General features: G+C 46.2%; 1 protein-coding gene across 1 annotated transcript in view; it reads right to left on the reverse strand.

Moving 5' to 3' along the window:
- Positions 1-20,156, reverse strand: part of LOC147117608 (sodium-dependent dopamine transporter-like) — a 237,638-nt gene that overhangs the window by 199,798 nt on the left and 17,684 nt on the right. Inside the window, exons 5-6 of the mRNA XM_085989385.1 lie at positions 5,736-5,874; positions 1,254-1,388 (exon numbers count right to left, since the gene is read on the reverse strand). Coding sequence (XP_085845511.1) covers positions 1,254-1,388; positions 5,736-5,874 — 274 coding nt within the window. The remainder of the gene's footprint in view (positions 1-1,253; positions 1,389-5,735; positions 5,875-20,156) is intronic.

A 20,156-nucleotide genomic window follows, 5' to 3' on the forward strand; every position in this document is an offset into this window, starting at 1 on the left:
TTGAGCTGGCAAAATATTTGAAAAGAAACATAATGTAAGAAGAGTCATATAAAAGAGGTTCTTCCATTCTTCCCTAAATAGCTGATTACACTGCTGTTCTGTCTCACTGCTCTCAACAGATGACTACCAGAGTCCACATTCCAGCGGAACATTGGCTATCCATCAGCTTCTGTTGTCTGCTTCGGGTTTCCTCTACCATGTTGGATAATCAATGTTCTACTGTAGAATTGTCCTTTGAGTACAAAGAAGAGTGACAACTTACGTCTGAGTTACAAGTGACGAGCTTTGCCTATTTCAAGACAGTTGCATTGGGCTTTTGGAAGTTTCATTTTTCTGACACCTTTAATAACAGCTATAATTTACATGTATATAACATCCTTAATGCAAAGAAACATTCCAAGGTGCTTCTCAAATAGGAGCTAGGTGGCGGACACTGTTTCAGCAAGGGAAACATTGGGGGATAATAGAAAGCTCGGCTGAAGAGATGGGTTTTGAGAAGGTTTTTGAAAGTGGAGAGGGAGAGAGGCTTACAGAGGGAGTTCCAGAGAGTACTGACTGTCTGCCTGTGTAGACAATACAATAGTTTCAAATGACTTCTGTATTAAAATGTGTGAAAAAGTACATCAGTGTTGGTAATGCAAAATAAAATTCTGGTATTTAATATATAGCTTGACGCTATCAACAAATAGTTTAATATTGCTACAGGTATTCACCGCCATTATTTTTATGATAATCTAAACAGCAGAGGATCCAGAACAAAATACCGTGAGCCTCCATGAATAACGTTAGTCAGGTTAAACAATTTAAAGTAAATATATTAAAGGTTTAAACTCAATTTAAAATAAAGTAAATTTAAAATAAATTTATTCTGAAGAAAGGCCCATTGCCAAAACATTTACTTGTCTGTTCACTCCCTCAATGCTGACCTGCCGTGTGTTTCCAGCTTTTTCTGATTTTGTTTCAGATCTTTTTCATTTAAAGTATTTTGCTTTTTTTATAGAAATAAATTGTGTGTTTCCATCTAAACTTTTAGCTTTTATTTCTTTTTCTCCAAGTTAATTTTCTAATTGTGTTTTTTTTATCTGCCAGGTGTTTAAAATGTATGAAAAGCAAAACTATAGTACCTTAATACCATATGTGTTCATTACTGTATACATAAATTACATGCACCTATATTTTAACAGAGGGAAAAAAGTGCCTATTTTATAACTGGACACAACAGAAGTATTAAGACTCTGATCTTAAAGACTTACTGAGGCTTTACGGAGACGTAAGAAGTCAACACTTAGATATGCTTTGATTCCATCTATCGCTCCAGGTAGAGTGACTCCACGAAGCAGCAGGATAGTAAGAACCACGTATGGCATAGTGGCAGTAATCCAGACAACCTGTTGTATATTAAGGTAAAACAAATTGAATCTTAATATTTTTTCACACTTTATTGATTTCTTTTAAACTGGGTTTCATCTACATTGAAGCTTCTTAGCATTTAAAACAAGGATAAATTAGATATTACATTCATTATTTCCTTCACTAAATAAGCACAAGATATCTCCAAAATAAATTAGATATACAAGTACATATATAAAGATGATTGAACATGAACAGACAAAATTAGTTAAGAGATGATGATACCTAAGAATAGCAGTTTTCCGCATATACTATTGGATGTAATTGTTAATTTCACGTCATGCAACACTGATTTTTCATACAACACTCATGAAAGCTCACCCAAGTAAAATAATATTTATTGCTGGTGGAATCATTTCTGAATTCATTTAGAAATACACAGAAAATTTTACAAGGAGTACAGACTATGTTGTGCAATGGATTTGCATACTTCCTTTCATCTCTATGACCTGTATTCAAATGCAGTCCACACTAATGGGATGAAAATCCCATCCCCTCCAAGTCACACACCATCCTGACTTGGAAGTATATCGCCGTTCCTTCATCGTCGCTGGGTCAAAATCCTGGAACTCCCTCCTTAACAGCACTGTGGGAGTACCTTCACCACACGGACTGCAGTGGTTCAAGAAGGCAGCTCACCACCACCTTCTCAAGGGCAATTAGGGATGGGCAATAAATGCTGGCTTTGCCAGCGATGCCCACATCCCATAAACGAAAAAAAAATTGAAATAGTAGTTGGGTGAGCTGCCAGCGCCTGTTAGGCAGCTCGCCTATTTTAAATAGATGAAATTTGGTCAACTTGCCTCGCTGGTAGCGCCCCGAAGGTAAGTCTCTGGATGGGGTGCAGCGGCAGGGAGGGGGTGGCTGATCAGGATTCTTTGGAGTCGGGGGAAGTACTCCTGCTCCTCCTGGCTCCACAGCAACAACTTTTTAAGATTTATGTTTCTTCAAAGCTAACCTTTTGCTGGCGGCCACTGAAGAATCCATAGTAGAGAAGGCCTGTCTAATTGTCCGCTTTGCGATGTCCAATTTCCTAGAGGGGGCTTAAAACAAGCGTGAGGCCCTTTATTTATCTATTTAAAGCTCCAACGCCTGTTTTAGGTGGCAGCTAGGGACACCTGAAAAATGGTCTGACATAATAAATATCAGGTCGGACATGTTTAAAGTGTCCTTCAGGCATGGGACGTTGATATCCAAAATTGGCCTGGTTATGCCCATTTTATGCCTATGAAACGAGCGCAACAAGGTCCAATTCCTATCCAATTATGTTGCGATGGCCCTATGCACTTGCAAACAGCAAGAGGTAGTTTCTAGGGGCCCCATCCAGGAGCCAGTGGCTGGTTTAATTGATAGCCCTACTTGACAATTCCCTGGATAGGAAGAGAGTCAGAGGTTAAGCTGTTGGCTTTCTGTCCAGGTAAGGAACAAAAGAACAGGGAAACACATTATTCAGTCCAGTTGAGTTGTAGAAGTCCTACTGAGAGAAATAGACAGGGGCCACAGTCTCCTTAAGATAGAGCCAGTCAGGACCAGAGAAAGAGTTGATCAGAAAAGTGAACATTTAAGGTACTAACAGAGACAGTATGGTGTACTTTATTATTTTCTTTGTTATGAGTGATACTGAAATTAAGTCAAAAATGGTGAGACTTACTACAAATGTTACTCTGCTCATTTACTTAAAAATTGTAAATTAAACCAGTTTTTGATTTATTTTCAGCTTCATTTTAATAAATGTTAATCAATCTGACTTTCAAGTGAAATTATAGTATCCAATACACATACCAAGGGGTTTCATTGTTTCACCTTGGGTCATGCTATCATATGACTAGATATTGGCTAGTAAAGGTAATCTCCTGATCCAGTGGTAAAACTAACCACTCTTGGAAAAGACAAAAGGAAAGTCAGAGGCAAAGCCAACACTTAACAATCAACGAATCTTAACACCAAATTCTGAGAAGCAATCCTAATGTTCCATCATGAATACTAGTGTTATTTAGCATTAATTCTTCACTTGTTAGAGATAGCATTCTTGAATCTGGCACCCAATGTGGACTTGTCTAATATTGACTGAACTTTATTAAGAGTCAGTGGAGGAAAAATTTGTGTACTCCAAGAACTTTGCTGGTGTCACTAGCAATTCGAGTTAACGGCCGCTGAAAATGGCCATTGCGCTACCAGCCAAAAATTCACGCTGGGGGTTGGCGATGTGTAGCGCAGCACTAACTTACCATGCAACGCCCTCCTGGTGGCGCAAATGGAGGCCTCTGACCTAAAGTTCCCATTCACAGTCGGCGTTGCAGCTTCTTACAGCCTGTGGGAGTGAGGCTGTGGAGTTCGCAAGGTATTGTGGGCAATTAAAGGGGCTATGAATTAAAGGGGCTATGCATTCAAAACTAATAACAATTACAATGCAGTGAAAAAATGCAGCTTTCAGCCCTTACTTTCTTTCAAAAAAAATTAACCATTAAAAAAGTCTCAACTGGGATTCTTCAGCACTTAAAGCTGAATTCCCTTCCAAACCTCAAAAAATGGGAAAAGTGCTTCAGCATTAACACAAATGGCTCAGTAAGCCAGGGAAAGGGCACCCAGGCTCTCGCACGCAGCACTCCAGCTTTGTGCAGGGGGTCAACACTGCAAGACTGGCCCTCTACCCACAGGGGCCAGGAGGCCCTCCAGAAAGAACAATTTGGGACCACATCACCGAGGCCGTCACTGCCACCAGTGCCACCCCCACCACCTGGTTCCAGTGCCCAAAGATGCTTCATGATCTCAGACCACTGTTCAAAGTCAGTGAATGTATCTTCTAAAGCCATCTCCTACCAACTGCATCACTAGCCTCAAAGCCTTCTCAATGCATGACTCCCCACCCCCAATTACTCATCTACCAACAATCTGTACCAATCACGAGGCAGATCTCTCATTCCTAGCCTCACCTCATGCCCTTGGAGGAGACGGTGCAGGCCATTCTTGGCAGGGGCAGGGCTGAGCCCTTAGCCAGTGGCAGGGCTGAAAGGATACAAGATGCTGGTATCCTCATACGTTATCTCCTTCTCGCATGCACCTCTTGCTTTCCTGCCCTCCCCTCACCACAACTCCATCCTTGTGCCTTCCTCATTTCACACACCCAAGAAATGCAGCCTTTCGAGCCAGTGGTTGACCAAGAAGAGCGAGAGGAGAGTGAAAAAGAAGACAATTGATTTGACACTCCCAGCCACCAGCTCCTCAAGGTCGACCAGCAAAGATTTGCTTTGTCCCCCACTGAAAGTCAACAGCCTTCCACCAGCCATGCTGCAGCCATTGGGGTAGCACTGTGTGACATCAGTAGGACAGACAAATGCACACACATGACAGTCACTAAGGGAATGCATAAGGGTGATGAATTGATTTCTTGATGTCATATGTTTAAAGTTGGATTGGAAAGTTTTCTTTGTGGTGGCTTTTATTTAGTAACAGTAACAGAGGGAAGGTAAGGTGTGGGACTAATGTTGAAAGTGGAATTGGGGTTGTGGTCACTGGGACTGCAGGCGGATGATTCCATCCTGGATATCCCGGCCACAAAGGGGCTGTCTGGAATGCATCCTTCTGTCTGCTTCCTCCTCTTCGGCTTCCTCCTCATCTGCTTCTTCCTCTTCTCTGTCTTCCTCTTCCCTCTGTGAGCAGATGCTGTAAATCTGAAATGACAGCATAAAATGCTGGCAATACTCAGCAGGTCAGGCAGCATCTCGACCTGAGATGTGAACTCTGTTTCTCTCTCCACGGTTGTTGCCTGACCTGTTGAGTATTTCCAGCATTTTCTGTTTTCTTAGCAGCCTTCCTTTACCATCTGAGGCCTTGCAAGTGTCCAGCAGCACTCCCTATACACTTAAAAACTTTAAAATCTATTGCAACAAGCCACTACTTCAATAAAATAAATAAACAGTCCAAAAGCTTAAATGCAAACTTACCTGAAAGATGTGTGGCCATTTAAGAGGTGCTGACAGTGCCTCTGTCAATCTGTTTTCACGCTGGGTTTCCCTGGCGTGGTTATGACCCAGTGCTGACGTTCGCCATTTTTTGCTGGTAACGGGTGGCATAAAGCCCCCGAATTTTTCGCCAAGTGAGAATACATTTGGGCTAGATTTACGCCTCCACAGAAAAATGAATAATGAAACTGGTACCTTTGTATTTTAAGTTAATTGTTTTAATTATTTCATTAGACAATGGTAGAACTGATCGCTTGAATATTTTAAACAATATTTGATTTGATTTTAGACCTACAGTTAAATCTGCCTTTCTGTATGATGTACATTCATTGATGTTAGATTGTAACACAATAGTGGGATCACCTTGCCAGAAGTTCGAACTCCCTTCCACAAGCTGAAGTAAAGGATGACAATAACCACAAATAAGCAGCAGGTGAGCTGCCACCTGGGTTTGCCAATATCATGGATCCCTGTACTTTCATGAAGGTGAAGAACGCCACGTCTGTTTAGAAACAAAAATATAAATATATTTATTTAGACAAGAATGGTTTTGTAACTTTGCTACACACTAATTCACTTCTCATAAAACCACAGATTTACTTTACATTATAATTTACATTATTATTGCAGTACCAGTATACATACAAAGATTGCTACTGTCCTCTGCAATGAAGCAGAATATACTACTGTTAAACCAGCATGGAAATTTACCAAGTTATTTCTATGGTAACTAATATAGGTCCTGTTTAACCTAATAATCTAGTGAAAATATCAATACCTTTTAATCTGTGGGTTTCCAACCCTACATATTGTCTATTTCCACCTCCACAATATCTCGTCTCTTCCCATACCTCATTCATACCGTTATCACTTCCAGACCCAACTTCTTCAATGCGCTTCTCATTAGCCTCCTGAACTTTATGCTTCTCGTTAGCCTCCTGAACTGTGTCTCTGGGGTAGCACTGTCACCTCTGAGTCAGAAGTTTGTGGGTTCATAGTCCCACTCTAGACACATAAGTACATAATGTAGGTTGACACTTCAGTGGAGTACTGAGGGAGTGCTGCATTATTAGATTTTCCATGTTCTTGCCCACTCGCTTAACCTGTCTATATCCACTTGCAGCCTCTTTGCATCCTCCTCACAACTTACATTCCCACCTAGCTTTGTATCATCAGCAAACTTGGATATATTACATTTGGTCCCCTTATCCAAATCATTGATGTAGATTGTGAATAGCTGAGGCCCAAGCACTGATCCTTGTGGTACCTCACTAGTTACAGCCTGCCAACCCGAAAAATTACCCATTTATTCCTACTCTCTGTTTTCTGTCCGTTAACCAATCCTCAATACATGCTAATATATTACCCCCAATCCCATGAGCCCTAATTTTGTTTAATAACCTCTTGTGTGGCACCTTATCGCATGCCTTCTGAAAATCCAAATACACTATATCCACTGGTTCCTCCTCATCTATCCTGCCAGTTACAACCTCAAAGAACTCTTAACAGATATGTCAAACACGATTTCCCTTCCATAAATCCGATGTTGACTCTGCCCAATCCATTATTATTTCCTAAGTGCCCTGTTATCATGCCCTTACTAATAGATTCTAGCATTTTCCCTACTACTGATGTCAGGCTAACTGGTCTATAGTTCCCCGTTTTCTCTCTCCCTCCTTTCTTAAATATTGGAGTTACATTTGCTACCTTCCAAATCCACAGGAACTGTTCCAGAATCTATGGATTTTTGGAAGATGACAACCAATGCATCCACTGTCTCTATAGACACCTCTTTTAAAACCCGAGGATATAGGCCATCAGGTCCAGGGGATTTATTGGCTTTCAGTCCCATTAATTTCTCCAGTGCTATTTCCTTACTAATACTAATTTCTTTCAGTTCCTCATTCTCACTAGACCCTTGGTTCTCCATTATTTCCAGAATTTATTTGTGTCTTCGTCCGTGAAGACAGAAACAAGGTATTTGTTTAATTTCTCTGCCATTTCCTCATTCCGCATTTTAATATAATGTGGAGAAATGTGAAGTTATCCACTTTGGTAGGAAAAATAGAAAAGCAGAGTATTTTTTAAATGGTTAGAGATTGGAAAATGTTGGTGTTCAGAGGGACCCGGGTGTCCTTGTACACAAATCGTTGAAAGTTAATATGCAGGTACAGCAAGCAATTAGGAAAGCAAATGATATGTTGGCCTTTATTACAAAAGGATTTGAGTATAAGAGTAAAGACGTTTTACTGCAATTATATAGGGCCCTGGTGAGATCACACCTGGGCCTAGATTTTCAGTATAGACAGTTTTGGGGCGCTAACCTTAGCGCCCGCCCGAAGTTAGCGCCCGCCCCAAAGTAGCGCCCCGTTGCCGGAAATTCAGTGGCTTCGCCCTAAGAGGTTGGTGGAGCGCTAAAAGAGGCGTTCCACTACTATCTTTAGGCGCTAAGCCGGCGGTGCAGAGCGCTGCGCACGGCAGACACTCTGGTGCCAGTGAGCTCTTAAAGGGGAAGGGTGCATGTGTTTATTTGCAAAGGCAGAGTCTGGGGGGGAAAAGACGAAGAAAGACAAGGAGGATGAGGATGAGGATGATGAGGAGGATGATGATGATGATGACGATGAGGATGAGGATGAGGAGGATGAGGATGAGGAGGATGAGGAGGAGGAGGAGGAGGAGGAGGAGGATGAGGATGAGGAGGATGAGGATGAGGATGAGGAGGATGAGGAGGAGGAGGAGGAGGATGATGATGAGGAGGATGAGGATGAGGAGGATGAGGATGAGGATGAGGAGGAGGAGGAGGAGGAGGAGGAGGAGGAGGAGGAGGATGAGGAGGATGAGGATGAGGATGAGGAGGATGAGGATGAGGATGAGGATGAGGATGAGGATGAGGAGGAGGAGGAGGAGGTGGTGGTGGTGGTGGTGGTGGTGTCCGGAAACATAAATACACCATTCACAACACACTGGTTCCTTCCATTATAGTGCAGGAGGAGGGCCCTTTAATTTGCGCTCCCCAGGGTGTGTTGCGTTCCATTTTACAAACGCACTGGACGCCAGCCGCACAATCGGGCGGTCCGACTGAAGTTTGGATTCGGGGCGGCCAAAGGGCGTTGCACGAGGATGTGACGTCATTTTCTGCGCGCGCATCCGGGCGGCCGCTAAACTTTGCGCCGGCGCTAACGGGCAACTTAATTTGGGGCGGGGCGCAAACTGCGCTGCGCCCAGGCGCTACACGCATAGCGCCCGAAAATCACTTCTCTTAAGGCGCTAACTGCTGGCGCAAGCAACTGAAAATCTAGCCCCTGGAGTATTGTGTACAGTTTTGGTCTCCTTACCGAAGGAAGGAAATACTTGCCATAGAGGGAGTGCAATGAAGGTTCACCAGACTGATTCCTGGGATAGGGGGATTGTCCTATGAAGAGAGATTGAGTAGGCTAGGCCTATATTCTCTAGAGTTTAGAAGAATGAGAGGTGATCTCATTGAAACATGCAAAATTATTACAGGGCTTGATAGGGTAGATGCAGGGAGGATGTTTCCCCTGGCTGGGGAGTCTAGAACATGGGATCACAGTCTAAGAATAAGGGGTCAGCCATTTAGGACTGAGATGAGGAGAAATTCACTCAGAGGGTAGTGAATCTTTGGAATTCTCTAGCCCAGAGGGCTGTGGCAGTTCAGTCATTGAGTATATTCAAGGAAGAGATCAATAGTTTTTTGGATATTAAGGGAATCAAGGGATATGGGGACAGTGCAGGAAAGTGGAGTTGAGGTAGATTAGCCATGATCTTATTGAATGGCGGAACAGGCTTGAGGGCCGAATGGCCTACTCCAGCTTCTATTTCTTATGTTTTTATTATGTTCTGGCCCTCAATCCAACTCTCGGCAGGTTTGGTCTGGTAGGGAATCCACCACTGCCCCCTCCGCTCAGGCCTCAGGTTAATATTGCAATCGGGGCCCAAATAATATTATTGCAGCCCAATCTGTATATTTAGAGAAGGATTTTGCCAGCTTCGGGTGAGTGTCCTTGCCACCTGCAATTTAAAATTGCAGTCAGCCAGTTTGGGCGGGAAGCTATTAAGTCCCCCACTCTATTTTAATTGCCTCCCAATCTGGTTTGTTGGGGGAAGGGGAATGAGTTAAACCTCCCCTCCACTGTGTACATTATTTGCTAACACTTTAGCAACATTAAAGGAGTGAACCTGATTCTCCATTGGAGCCAAAGGCAACGTAAGAAAAAACTTTTTTACTCAGCGAGTGGTTCAGATCTGGAATGCACTGCCTGAAAGGGTGGTGGAGGCAGATTCAATCACAGCTTTCAAAAGAAGTATTTTTCACTTCTTTCAAGCATTTTATAATCTGTTAGTATACTATTAAGTCCAATAGCTGTTCCTTTGTAAAAATAATTTGCATCTCTATACTCTTCACTTTTATCTGCTGTTCTCGCCTTCCCCTTTGTTTTGTTCAGCCCTATAAATTCTGCCTGCCCTATAAAAGTTCTGATGAAGGGCCTTCAAACAATACACTTCTCTTTTTGATGCTGGTGGACCTGTTGTGGACTTCCAGCAATTTCTATTTTATTCTAGAATTTGGCCTCTTGAAATCTTAATGGGAATTGTATTCAATAATTTTACTGATTGATGCAATTCTAAATACCGAACAACAACATCAACAACTTGCATTTATATTGCACCTTTAACATAGTAAAAGCTTGGTCAGAGGTAGGGTTTAAGGAGCATCTTGAAGGAGGAGAGAGAATTAGAGAGGCGGAGAGGTTTAGGGAGGAAATTCCAGCGCTCAGGGTCTAGGCAGCTGAAGGCACAGCTGCCAATGGTGGAGCGATAAAATTCGGGGATGTGCAAGAGGCCAGAATTGGAGGAGCGCAGAGATCTCGTAGGGTTGAAGGGCTGGAAATATTATCTATGCATCTGAATCAAAGACCTTCATGCATCTCAATCACAAGAGTCTATCACAAGCCTTTTTTTAATGTTATGCTTGTAAGTCAGTCTGTTTCTGGACCATAAGACCAATTTTATGAATGTGTGCTATTGGCAGGGAACATAAGAACATAAGAAGTAGGAGCAGGAGTGGGCCATACGGCCCCTCGGGCCTGCTCCGCCATTCAATAGGATCATGGCTGATCCGAACCTGGGGACTGGCTGTACATATCAGGGAATCATATGTGCATGCCCTACAATTTTCTGTTCATTAAAATGAAAATCATGGATAGTGCGCCCACGATTGCATGATATCTGCAGCCAAAGCATGATGTTCATCACCAATAATACACATTCATAAAATCAGCTCTCAAATGCCAAGTTAATACAAGACAATTTTCTTCAGGGTATATTATTACAGTGATATGCTCGTTACATATTAGCCCCAAAATTGCAAGACTCCACTCCCAGTCTTGAGTCTTGCTTGATGGAATACCTATTAATTACCCACTACAGTAATTTGGAAAATCAGGCACAGAGATCAGTATGTCTGATTCACAGCACTCCTGATTTTGCTATAAATCAATGGATGGAAATTGGGAGCATCACAAATTGGCAGCTCTGACCTGCACTCTGTTCAAGTGAGTTTTGCAATTTTGGGCCTATTGCATAACCTTCTTGATACCACATTTTTTGAGGATGTAACTGGTAGAATAGATAAGGGAGAACCAGTGTATTTGGACTTTCAGAAGGCTTTCGATAAGGTCCCGCATAAGAGATTAGTCATAGAGTCATAGAGTCATAGAGTTATACAGCACAGAAAGAGGCCCTTCGGCCCATCGTGTCTGCGCCGTCCATCAATCCCTGTCCAGTCTAATCCCATTTTCCAGCATTTGGTCCATAGCCTTGTATGCAGTGGCATTTCAAGTGCTCATCCAAATGCTTCTTGAATGTTGTGAGGGTTCCTGCCTCTACCACCCTTTCAGGCAGTGAGTTCCAGATTCCAACCACCCTCTGGGTGAAAAAGTTCCTCCTCAAATCCCCTCTAAATCTCCTGCCCCTTACCCTGAATCTATGCCCCCTTGTTATTGACCCCCCTACTAAGGGGAAAAGTTCCTCTTTATCTACCCTATCTATGCCCCTCATCATTTTGTACACCTCAATCAGGTCCCCCCTCAGCCTTCTTTGCTCCAAGGAAAACAACCCCAGCCTGTTTAGTCTTTCTTCATAGCTGAGGCGCTCCATCCCAGGTAACATCCTGGTGAATCTTCTCTGCACCCTCTCCAAAGCAATCACATCCTTCCTATAGTGAGGCGACCAGAACTGCACACAGTACTCCAGCTGTGGCCTCACCAGCGTTTTGTACAGCTCCATCATAACCTCCCTGCTCTTATATTCTATGCCTCGGCTAACGAAGGCAAGTATCCCATATGCCTTTTTAACCACCTTATCTACCTGTTCCGCTGCCTTCAGGGATCTATGTACATGTACACCAAGGTCCCTCTGACCCTCTGTACTTCCTAGGGTCCTACCACTCATTGTGTATTCCCTTGCCTTATTTGTCCGTCCAAAATGCATCACCTCGCACTTTTCAGGGTTAAATTCCATTTGCCACTTTTCCGCCCATCTGACCAACCCATTTATATCGTCCTGTAGCCTGAGGCTTTCCTCCTCGCAATTTACCACCCCACCAATTTTCGTGTCATCCGCGAACTTACTGATCATACCTTTTACATTCTCATCCAAATCATTTATGTGGATCACAAACAGCAAGGGACCCAGCAACGATCCCTGAGGTACCCCACTGGACACAGGCTTCCAGTCACAAAAGCAACCTTCGACCATCACCCTCTGCCTCCTGCCACTCAGCCAGTTTAGGATCCAACGCGCCAAGGCACCCTGGATCCCATGGGCTCTTACCTTCTTGACCAGTCTCCTATACGGGACTTTGTCAAAAGCTTTGCTGAAGTCCATGTAAACCACATCCACAGCATTTCCCTCATCCACCCCCCTAGTCACCCCCTCGAAAAATTCAATCAGATTGGTCAGACATGATTTACCCTTGACAAAGCCATGCTGACTATCCCCGATTAATCCTTGCCTCTCCAAGTGGAGACTAATTTTGTCCCTCAGAATTTTTTCCAATAATTTCCCTACCACAGATGTTAGGCTCACTGGCCTGTAATTCCCTGGTTTATCCCTGCTACCCTTCTTGTATAATGGTACTACGTTAGCTGTTCTCCAGTCCTCTGGTACATCCCCTATGGCCAGAGAGGTTCTGAAAATTTGTGTCAGAGCCCCTGCAATCTCCTCCTTTGCCTCATACAACAGCCTGGGATACATCTCGTCCGGGCCTGGGGATTTATCCACTTTTTGGCCTGCTAAAACCGCTAGTACCTCCTCCCTCTCGATGCTAATATGTTCAAGTATGTCACAGTCCCCTTGCCCGATTTCTATGTCTACATCGTCTTTCTCCATAGTGAACACAGATGCAAAAAATTCATTTAAAACCCCGCCTACATCATCTGGCTCTACACACAGATTGCCACTTTGGCCCCTAATGGGCCCTACCCTTTCCCTGGTTATCCTCTTGCCCTTAATATACTTATAAAACATCTTAGGATTTTCCTTTATTTTGCTCGCCAGTGTTATTTCATGGCCCCCTCCTCGCCCTCCTAATTTCTTTTTTAAGTGTGCCCCTGCACTTTTCATACTCCTCTAGGGCTTCCTCTGTCTTTAGTCTTTTGTAACTGCCAAAAGCCCCCCTTTTTTTCCTAATGCATTTTTGTATATCCCTTGTCATCCAAGGTTACCTTTGCTTGTTGGTCCCACCCTTGACCTTTACAGGAACATGTTGGCGTTGTACTCTCTCTATTTCCCTTCTGAAAGTCTCCCACTGTTTTGATGTGGATTTTCCTATAAGTAGCTGCTCCCAGTCCACTTTGGCCAGATCCTGCCTTATCATATTAAAATCGGCCTTCCCCCAATTTAGAACCCTTATTTCCGGGCCGTCTTTGTCTTTTTCCATGACCACCTTAAATCTCACCGAATTATGGTCACTGTCGCCAAAATGCTCTCCTACTGACACTTCCACCACTTGCCCGGCTACATTCCCTAGAATTAGGTCCAGTACCACCCCCTCTCTTGTAGGACTTTCTACATGTTGGCTCAAAAAGCTCTCCTGGATGCACTTTAAGAATTCTGCACCCTCTAAGCCTTTCACACTCTGACTATCCCAATTAATATTGGGGAAGTTGAAATCCCCCACTATTATTACCCTATTATTTTCGCACTTCTCTGAGATTTGCCTACATATCTGTTCCTCTATCTCCCCCTGACTGTTTGGGGGCCTATAGTACACTCCCAGCAAAGTGCTTGCCCCCTTTTTGTTTTTAAGTTCTACCCATATGGCCTCATTAGAGGAACCCGCTAATATATCATCCCTTCTTACAGCAGTAATTGACTCCTTAATTAATATTGCAACACCCCTCCCCTTTTACACCCCCCTCTGTCTCGCCTGAAGATTCTATACCCCGGAATATTGAGCTGCCAGTCCTGACCCTCCCTCAACCATGTCTCCGTGATAGCAACAATATCGTACTCCCATGTGTTCAACAACAACTTCAGTTCATCCACCTTGTTTGCAAGACTCCTTGCATTAAAATAAATGCCTTCCAGCCTTGCCATATTCCCTTTTGCCTTCACATATTTGCTCTGCCTTCCCAGCTGACTTGTTTTTTCCTCCGTATTTGGCTGTAAATCACCCCCTACTATAGCTCCACTCTGTATCCCATCCCCCTGCCAAGTTAGTTTAAACCCCCCCCAGCAGTGCTAGCAAACCTCCCCGCAAGGATATTGGTCCCCCTCTGGTTCAGGTGTAAACCGTCCGACTTGTACAAGTCCCACCTTTCCCAGAAGCAGACCCAGTGATCCAGGAAACTAAAGCCCTCCCTCCTGCACCATCCCTTTAGCCACGCATTCATCTGTTCTATCTTTCTAATCCTATACTCACTAGCACGTGGCACCGGGAGTAATCTGGAGATTACAACCTTTGAGGTCCTGCTCTTTAATCTTCCACCTAGCTCCCTAAATTCTTGCTGCAGGACCTCATCCCTCTTTTTACCTATGTCGTTGGTACCAATGTGGACCACGACCTCTGGCTGTTCACCCTCCCCCTCCAGAATGCCCTGCAGCCGCTCAGTGACATCCTTGACCCTGGCACCAGGGAGGCAACAAACCATCCTGGATTCACGTCTACGGCCACAGAAACGCCTATCTGTTCCCCTTACTATAGAATCCCCTACCACTATTGCTCTCCCACTCTTTTTCCTCCCTTCCTGGGCAGCAGGAGCACCCCCAGTGCCAGGAGGTTGGCTGCTGCTGCCTTCCCCTGGTGAGTCATCCCCCTCAACAGTATCCAAATCGGTATACCTGTTTGAGAGGGGAATGGTCACAGGGGTCTCCTGCACTACCTGCCTGCTTCTATTGCTCCGCCTGGTGGTCACCCATTTCCTTTCTTCCTGTGCAGCCCTTACCTGCGGTGTGACCAACTCACTAAATGTGTTATCCACGTCCCTCTCAGCATCGTGAATGCTCCACAACCCATCCACCCGCAGCTCCAGCGCCTCAATGCGGTCTGCTAGTAGCTGCAGCTGGATGCATTTCCGGCACACGTGGTCATCAGGGGCACTGGCAGTGTCCCTGAATTCCCACATAGAGCAAGAGGAGCATAACACGGGGCTGGGCTCTCCTGGCATGACTTACCCTTTAATTAGTTTAAATTAATTCACTATCACCAATTAAAGATATCTCTAAGGCGCTTGTATAGTCTACCAACAGTCCCTGCTACACCAAAAAAGACCCTAGTAACTATAAACTACAGAGTTAAAGTTTAAAAAAGAGAAATACTCACCAACCAATCATTTACCTGCTCCCTGGTGACGTCACACTCTGATTACTTTTTACCTCTCTCCCCGCTGCTGAGTTGGTGTGCCTCGCTGGTCCCTGGTCCGAACTGGTCGGGCCTCGCTGCTTGCGCCGGTTTTTATGCCGGGCTCCGCCTCACCTCGCTCCCTGGTCCGAACTGGTCGGGCCTCGCTGCTTGCGCCGGTTTTTATGCCGGGCTGCGCCTCACCTCGCTCCCTGGTCCGAACTGGTCGGGCCTCGCTGCTTGCGCCGGTTTTTATGCCGGGCTCCGCCTCACCTCGCTCCCTGGTCCGAACTGGTCGGGCCTCGCTGCTTGCGCCGGTTTGTATGCCGGGCTCCGCCTCACCTCACTCCCTGGTCTGAACTGGTCGGGCCTCGCTGCTTGCGCCGGTTTTTATGCCGGGCTCCGCCTCACCTCGCTCCCTGGTCCGAACTGGTCGGGCCTCGCTGCTTGCGCCGGTTTTTATGCCGGGCTCCGCCTCACCTCGCTCCCTGGTCCGAACTGGTCGGGCCTCGCTGCTTGCGCTGGTTTTTATGCCGGGCTCCGCCTCACCTCGCTCCCTGGTCCGAACTGGTTGGGCCTCGCTGCTTGCGCCGGTTTTTATGCCGGGCTCCGCCTCCCCTCGCTCCCTGGTCTGAACTGGTCGGGCCTCGCTGCTTGCGCCGGTTTTTATGCCGGGCTCCGCCTCACCTCGCTCCCTGGTCTGAACTGGTCGGGCCTCGCTGCTTGTGCCGGTTTTTATGCCGGGCTCCGCCTCACCTCGCTCCCTGGTCCGAACTGGTCGGGCCTCGCTGCTTGCGCTGGTTTTTATGCCGGGCTCCGCCTCACCTCGCTCCCTGGTCCGAACTGGTCGGGCCTCGCTGCTTGCGCTGGTTTTTATGCCGGGCTCCGCCTCACCTCGCTCCCTGGTCCGAACTGGTCGGGCCTCGCTGCTTGCGCCAGTTTTTATGCCGGGCTCCGCCTCACCTCGCTCCCTGGTCTGAACTGGTCGGGCCTCGCTGCTTGCACCGGTTTTTATGCCGGGCTCCGCCTCCCCTCGCTCCCTGGTCCGAACTGGTCAGGCCTCGCTGCTTGCGCCGGTTTTTATGCCGGGCTCCGCCTCACCTCGCTCCCTGGTCCGAACTGGTCGGGCCTCGCTGCTTGCGCCGGTTTTTATGCCGGGCTCCACCTCACCTCGCTCCCTGGTCCGAACTGGTCCAGTGTGCAAAGTTAAAGCACATGGGATTGGGGGTAAGGTACTGACTTGGATAGAGAACTGGTTGGCAGACAGGAAGCAAAGTTGGAATAAACGGGTCTTTTTCCGAGTGGCAGGCAATGACTAGTGGGGTACCGCAGGGATTGGAGCTAGGACCCGAGCTATTCACAATGGCCCAGAAATTCGGGTCGAGGGCTTCCCGCGGGTGTAAGCCCCTGACCTGCACTTACCTTGCGCACCAGCCGTTGTGCTGTGGGCCCCCGTGGAATTGCAATCCTGGGCTTCCTCCAACTGCCGGCGCACAGTGCTTGCGTATCCCAGGGGCGCAGTTAGTTCGATGCGTCCCCTGGGATCACGTAGGCCATGGGAAGCAAAGAGTTGGAATAAACGGGTCTTTTTCTGAGTGGAAGGCAGTGACTAGTGGGGTACCGCAGGGATCGGTGCTAGGACCCCAGTTATTCACAATATATATTAATGATCTAGACGAGGGAACTAGATGTAATATCTCCAATTTTGCAGACGACACAAAGCTGAGTGGGCGAGTGTGCTGTGAGAGGATGCAGAGAAACTCCAGTATGATTTGGACAGGTTGGGTGATTGGGCAGATGCATGGCAGATGCAGTATAATGTGGATAAATGCTTTGGTGGCAAAATCCACTTTGGTGGCAGAAACAGGAAGGCAGATTATTATCTGAACGGCAATAGATTGGGAAAAGGGAAGTGCAACGAGACCGCAGTGTCCTTGTGCACCAGTCGCTGAAGTTAAGCATGCAGGTGCAGCAGGCGGTTAAGAAGGCAAATCGTATGTTGGCCTTCATAGCAGATGATTCGAGTACAGGAGCAAGGATGTCTTGCTGCAGTTGTACAGGGCCTTGGTGAGACAACACCTTGAGTATTGTGTGTAGTTTTGGTCACCTTATCTGAGGAAGGATGTTCTTGCCATGGAGGGAGTGCAGCGAAGATTCACCAGGCTGATACCTGGGATGGCAGGAATGGCGTATGAAGAGAGATTAGGTCGATTAGGCTTATATTCGCTAGAGTTTAGAAGAATGAGAGGGTATCTCATTGAAACTTATAAAATTCTAACAGGACTAGACAGACTAGATGCAGGAAGGATGTTCCCGATGGTCAGGGAGTCCAGAACCAGGGGTCGCAGTCTAAGGATAAGGGGTAAGCCATTTAGGACTGAGATGAGGAGGAATTTCTTAACCCAGAGAGCGGTGAACCTGTGGAATTCTCTACCACAGAAGGCAGTTGAGGCCAATTCATTCAATATATTCAAGAAGGAGTTAGATATATTGCTTAAGGCTAAAGGGATCAAGGGGTATGAGGAGAAAGCAGGGACAGGGTACTGAATTTGGATGATCAGCCATGATCTCATTAAATGGTGGAGCAGGCTCAAGGGGCCGAATGGCCTACTCCTGCTCCTATCTTCTATGTTTCTATGTTTCACATTTGTTTATGCATTATCACTGACAAACAATGGGAGGATAGCAAAACTGTGACTTTTCCTGAGCAGAATTAGTGTTGCACAAACTTATTCTTTCAATATTTTCAATGGGAGAAGACAATGTAGACATTTCTGTACCACTGCACATAGCAAACTTGAAACCAATTCATTTCATATGGCTGGAATTTTCCCCTAAAAACAGGTGGGTTTGGAGTGTGGGGCAGTTAAATTGTTAAAAATGGTATTCCCGACTTGATCCCACCTCCAACCTGCCCACTTCTGGTTCCCCCGGGGGTGGGACAGGGGCCTGACAGCCAAACCTTTGCCAGGAGGCGTTACTTTAATTTAAATATTGTAACGAGGCTGGAAGCCGCTTTCTCCCCCTCCTTTTTGAATTTAATTGCCTGTGGTCAGGTTTCACGCAATTCGTGAAACCCGGCAGTTAAACCAAGGCGGGGTTTGCTACATCGAGGAGGTAAGTGGCTGGATCCCTGCCTAACCCACCCCCACGATCGGAGACCCCCTCACGAGGCCTCCAATCCACCATGAGGCCTCCCCCCACCCCACCAATGATGCTGAGGTTGGCCACAATCCTCCGGTGGCTGGCCCCGATCCTCTCTCCCCCTGACACCCGCCGATGCTCCAGCTGAACACACCCCTGCCGATCCCCTATCCCCGGCCGACTGCCAGCCCCCATCAACAGCCCACCCCCCTGCAATTCCCGATGCCAACCCCCCACCCTGATCCCCGATGCCGACCCCTCGACTGCGATCCCCGATGCTGAATGCCGACCACCCCCCACCCGGAACGACCTCTCGCATCTGAGGCATCTCAATCTGGCTGGCTGCGGGCAGGAATCCGAGGCCTTACATTCAAATCCGGCCCTGCCATTAAAGTCGGCTGGACCTGTGGGAAACCCGGCCTCCCGGGTGTCCCGCCTGCCTTGGGGGCCCCTCACCCCCAACACGCCTCCCTGGAGAAAATTCCGGCCATGATGTTCCATATGCAAAATAAACAGGCTGGATGTTTATCTGTGTTCTCTCACAAAATAAGACCATTATATAAATCAACAGAGCTGGGAAACTCAGCTGCTCAGGTCTCCAACATATTGCTTGTGAGGTGATGTAAGTTGTGATTTTATCTAGCAGGTAAATTTTACAGCACTTAATGATACTGGTGAGTCCATGTGATTAGTACAGTTTGCAGATATTCTAGATTAATAGCTGAGGACTGAAAACTGTACCTAAAAAAACCATAGATGGGGCCAAACTTGGGTCAGTTTTGCATTAAATGAAGATGCTTCCAGTGTTATCTTTTGAGAAAGCTAGGTGCAGGACAACCGCAAAGCTGGAGAGGACAGAAAACAAAGTAGATCAAGAAGCAGTCGTTCTCAACAACTACTGAATGGACTGCAGCCAGTAGGCAAACCCTCCTACATATACTCTAGCCGTATCCCACATTCAACTACTCTGGCTGGCAGGACAGGAGGCCACAAAGTCCATGATTGCTCTTATCATCCTGGCAGATTCAAAACCATGCTTACTGGGCCTATATATCATGGACTGAGAGCCCCCCACAGAATGGAGCTAATACAACTCTCATTACTAGCTACTAGAAACTGTATCCTCCCAACAATAACAAAAACTTGCATTTATATAGCACATTTAAAGTAGTAAAGTATCCCAAGGCACTTCACAGAAGCGTTATCAAACAAAGTTTGACAGCGAGCCACATAAAGGGGTATTAGGACAGCTGACCAAAGAGGTAGGTTTTAAGGAGTGTCTTGAAGGAGGATAGAGAGGTGGAGAGGTTTAGGGAGGGGATACCAGAGCTTAGGGCCTAGGCAGCTGAAGGCATGGCCGCCAATGTTTGAGCAATTAAAATCGGGAATGTGCAAGAGGCCAGAATTTGAGGAGCGCAGAGATCTCTGCACAACGAATATGTGGCTGAAACATCTGTAGGGCACATTGTAATCTGAACAAGTAATGTTTTGCCTCTGGCCAGTACTGCGAAGTACCAGGTATTTTGAGATACATTCCTGAAGGCCCACTTGGCACAAGACTTCCCCCTGGACAGCAACCAAACTACCTACCAGAATGAGAAAGCAGACTGGTGCATAAAAGGCATTTTGAAAATACAGGCAGAATGATGGAGGTAGCCCTGATAATAAAGGATGACATAAGGACAGTAGTGAGAAAGGATCTGGGCTTGGAAGATCAGGAAATAGAATCAGTATGAGTGGAGATAAGAAACAACAAGGGGCAGAAAACATTGGTGGGA

Source organism: Somniosus microcephalus, chromosome 5, assembly GCF_052327205.1.
Source record: "Somniosus microcephalus isolate GS21.2 chromosome 5, FLI_Smic_1.0, whole genome shotgun sequence".
NCBI lineage: Eukaryota > Metazoa > Chordata > Chondrichthyes > Squaliformes > Somniosidae > Somniosus > Somniosus microcephalus.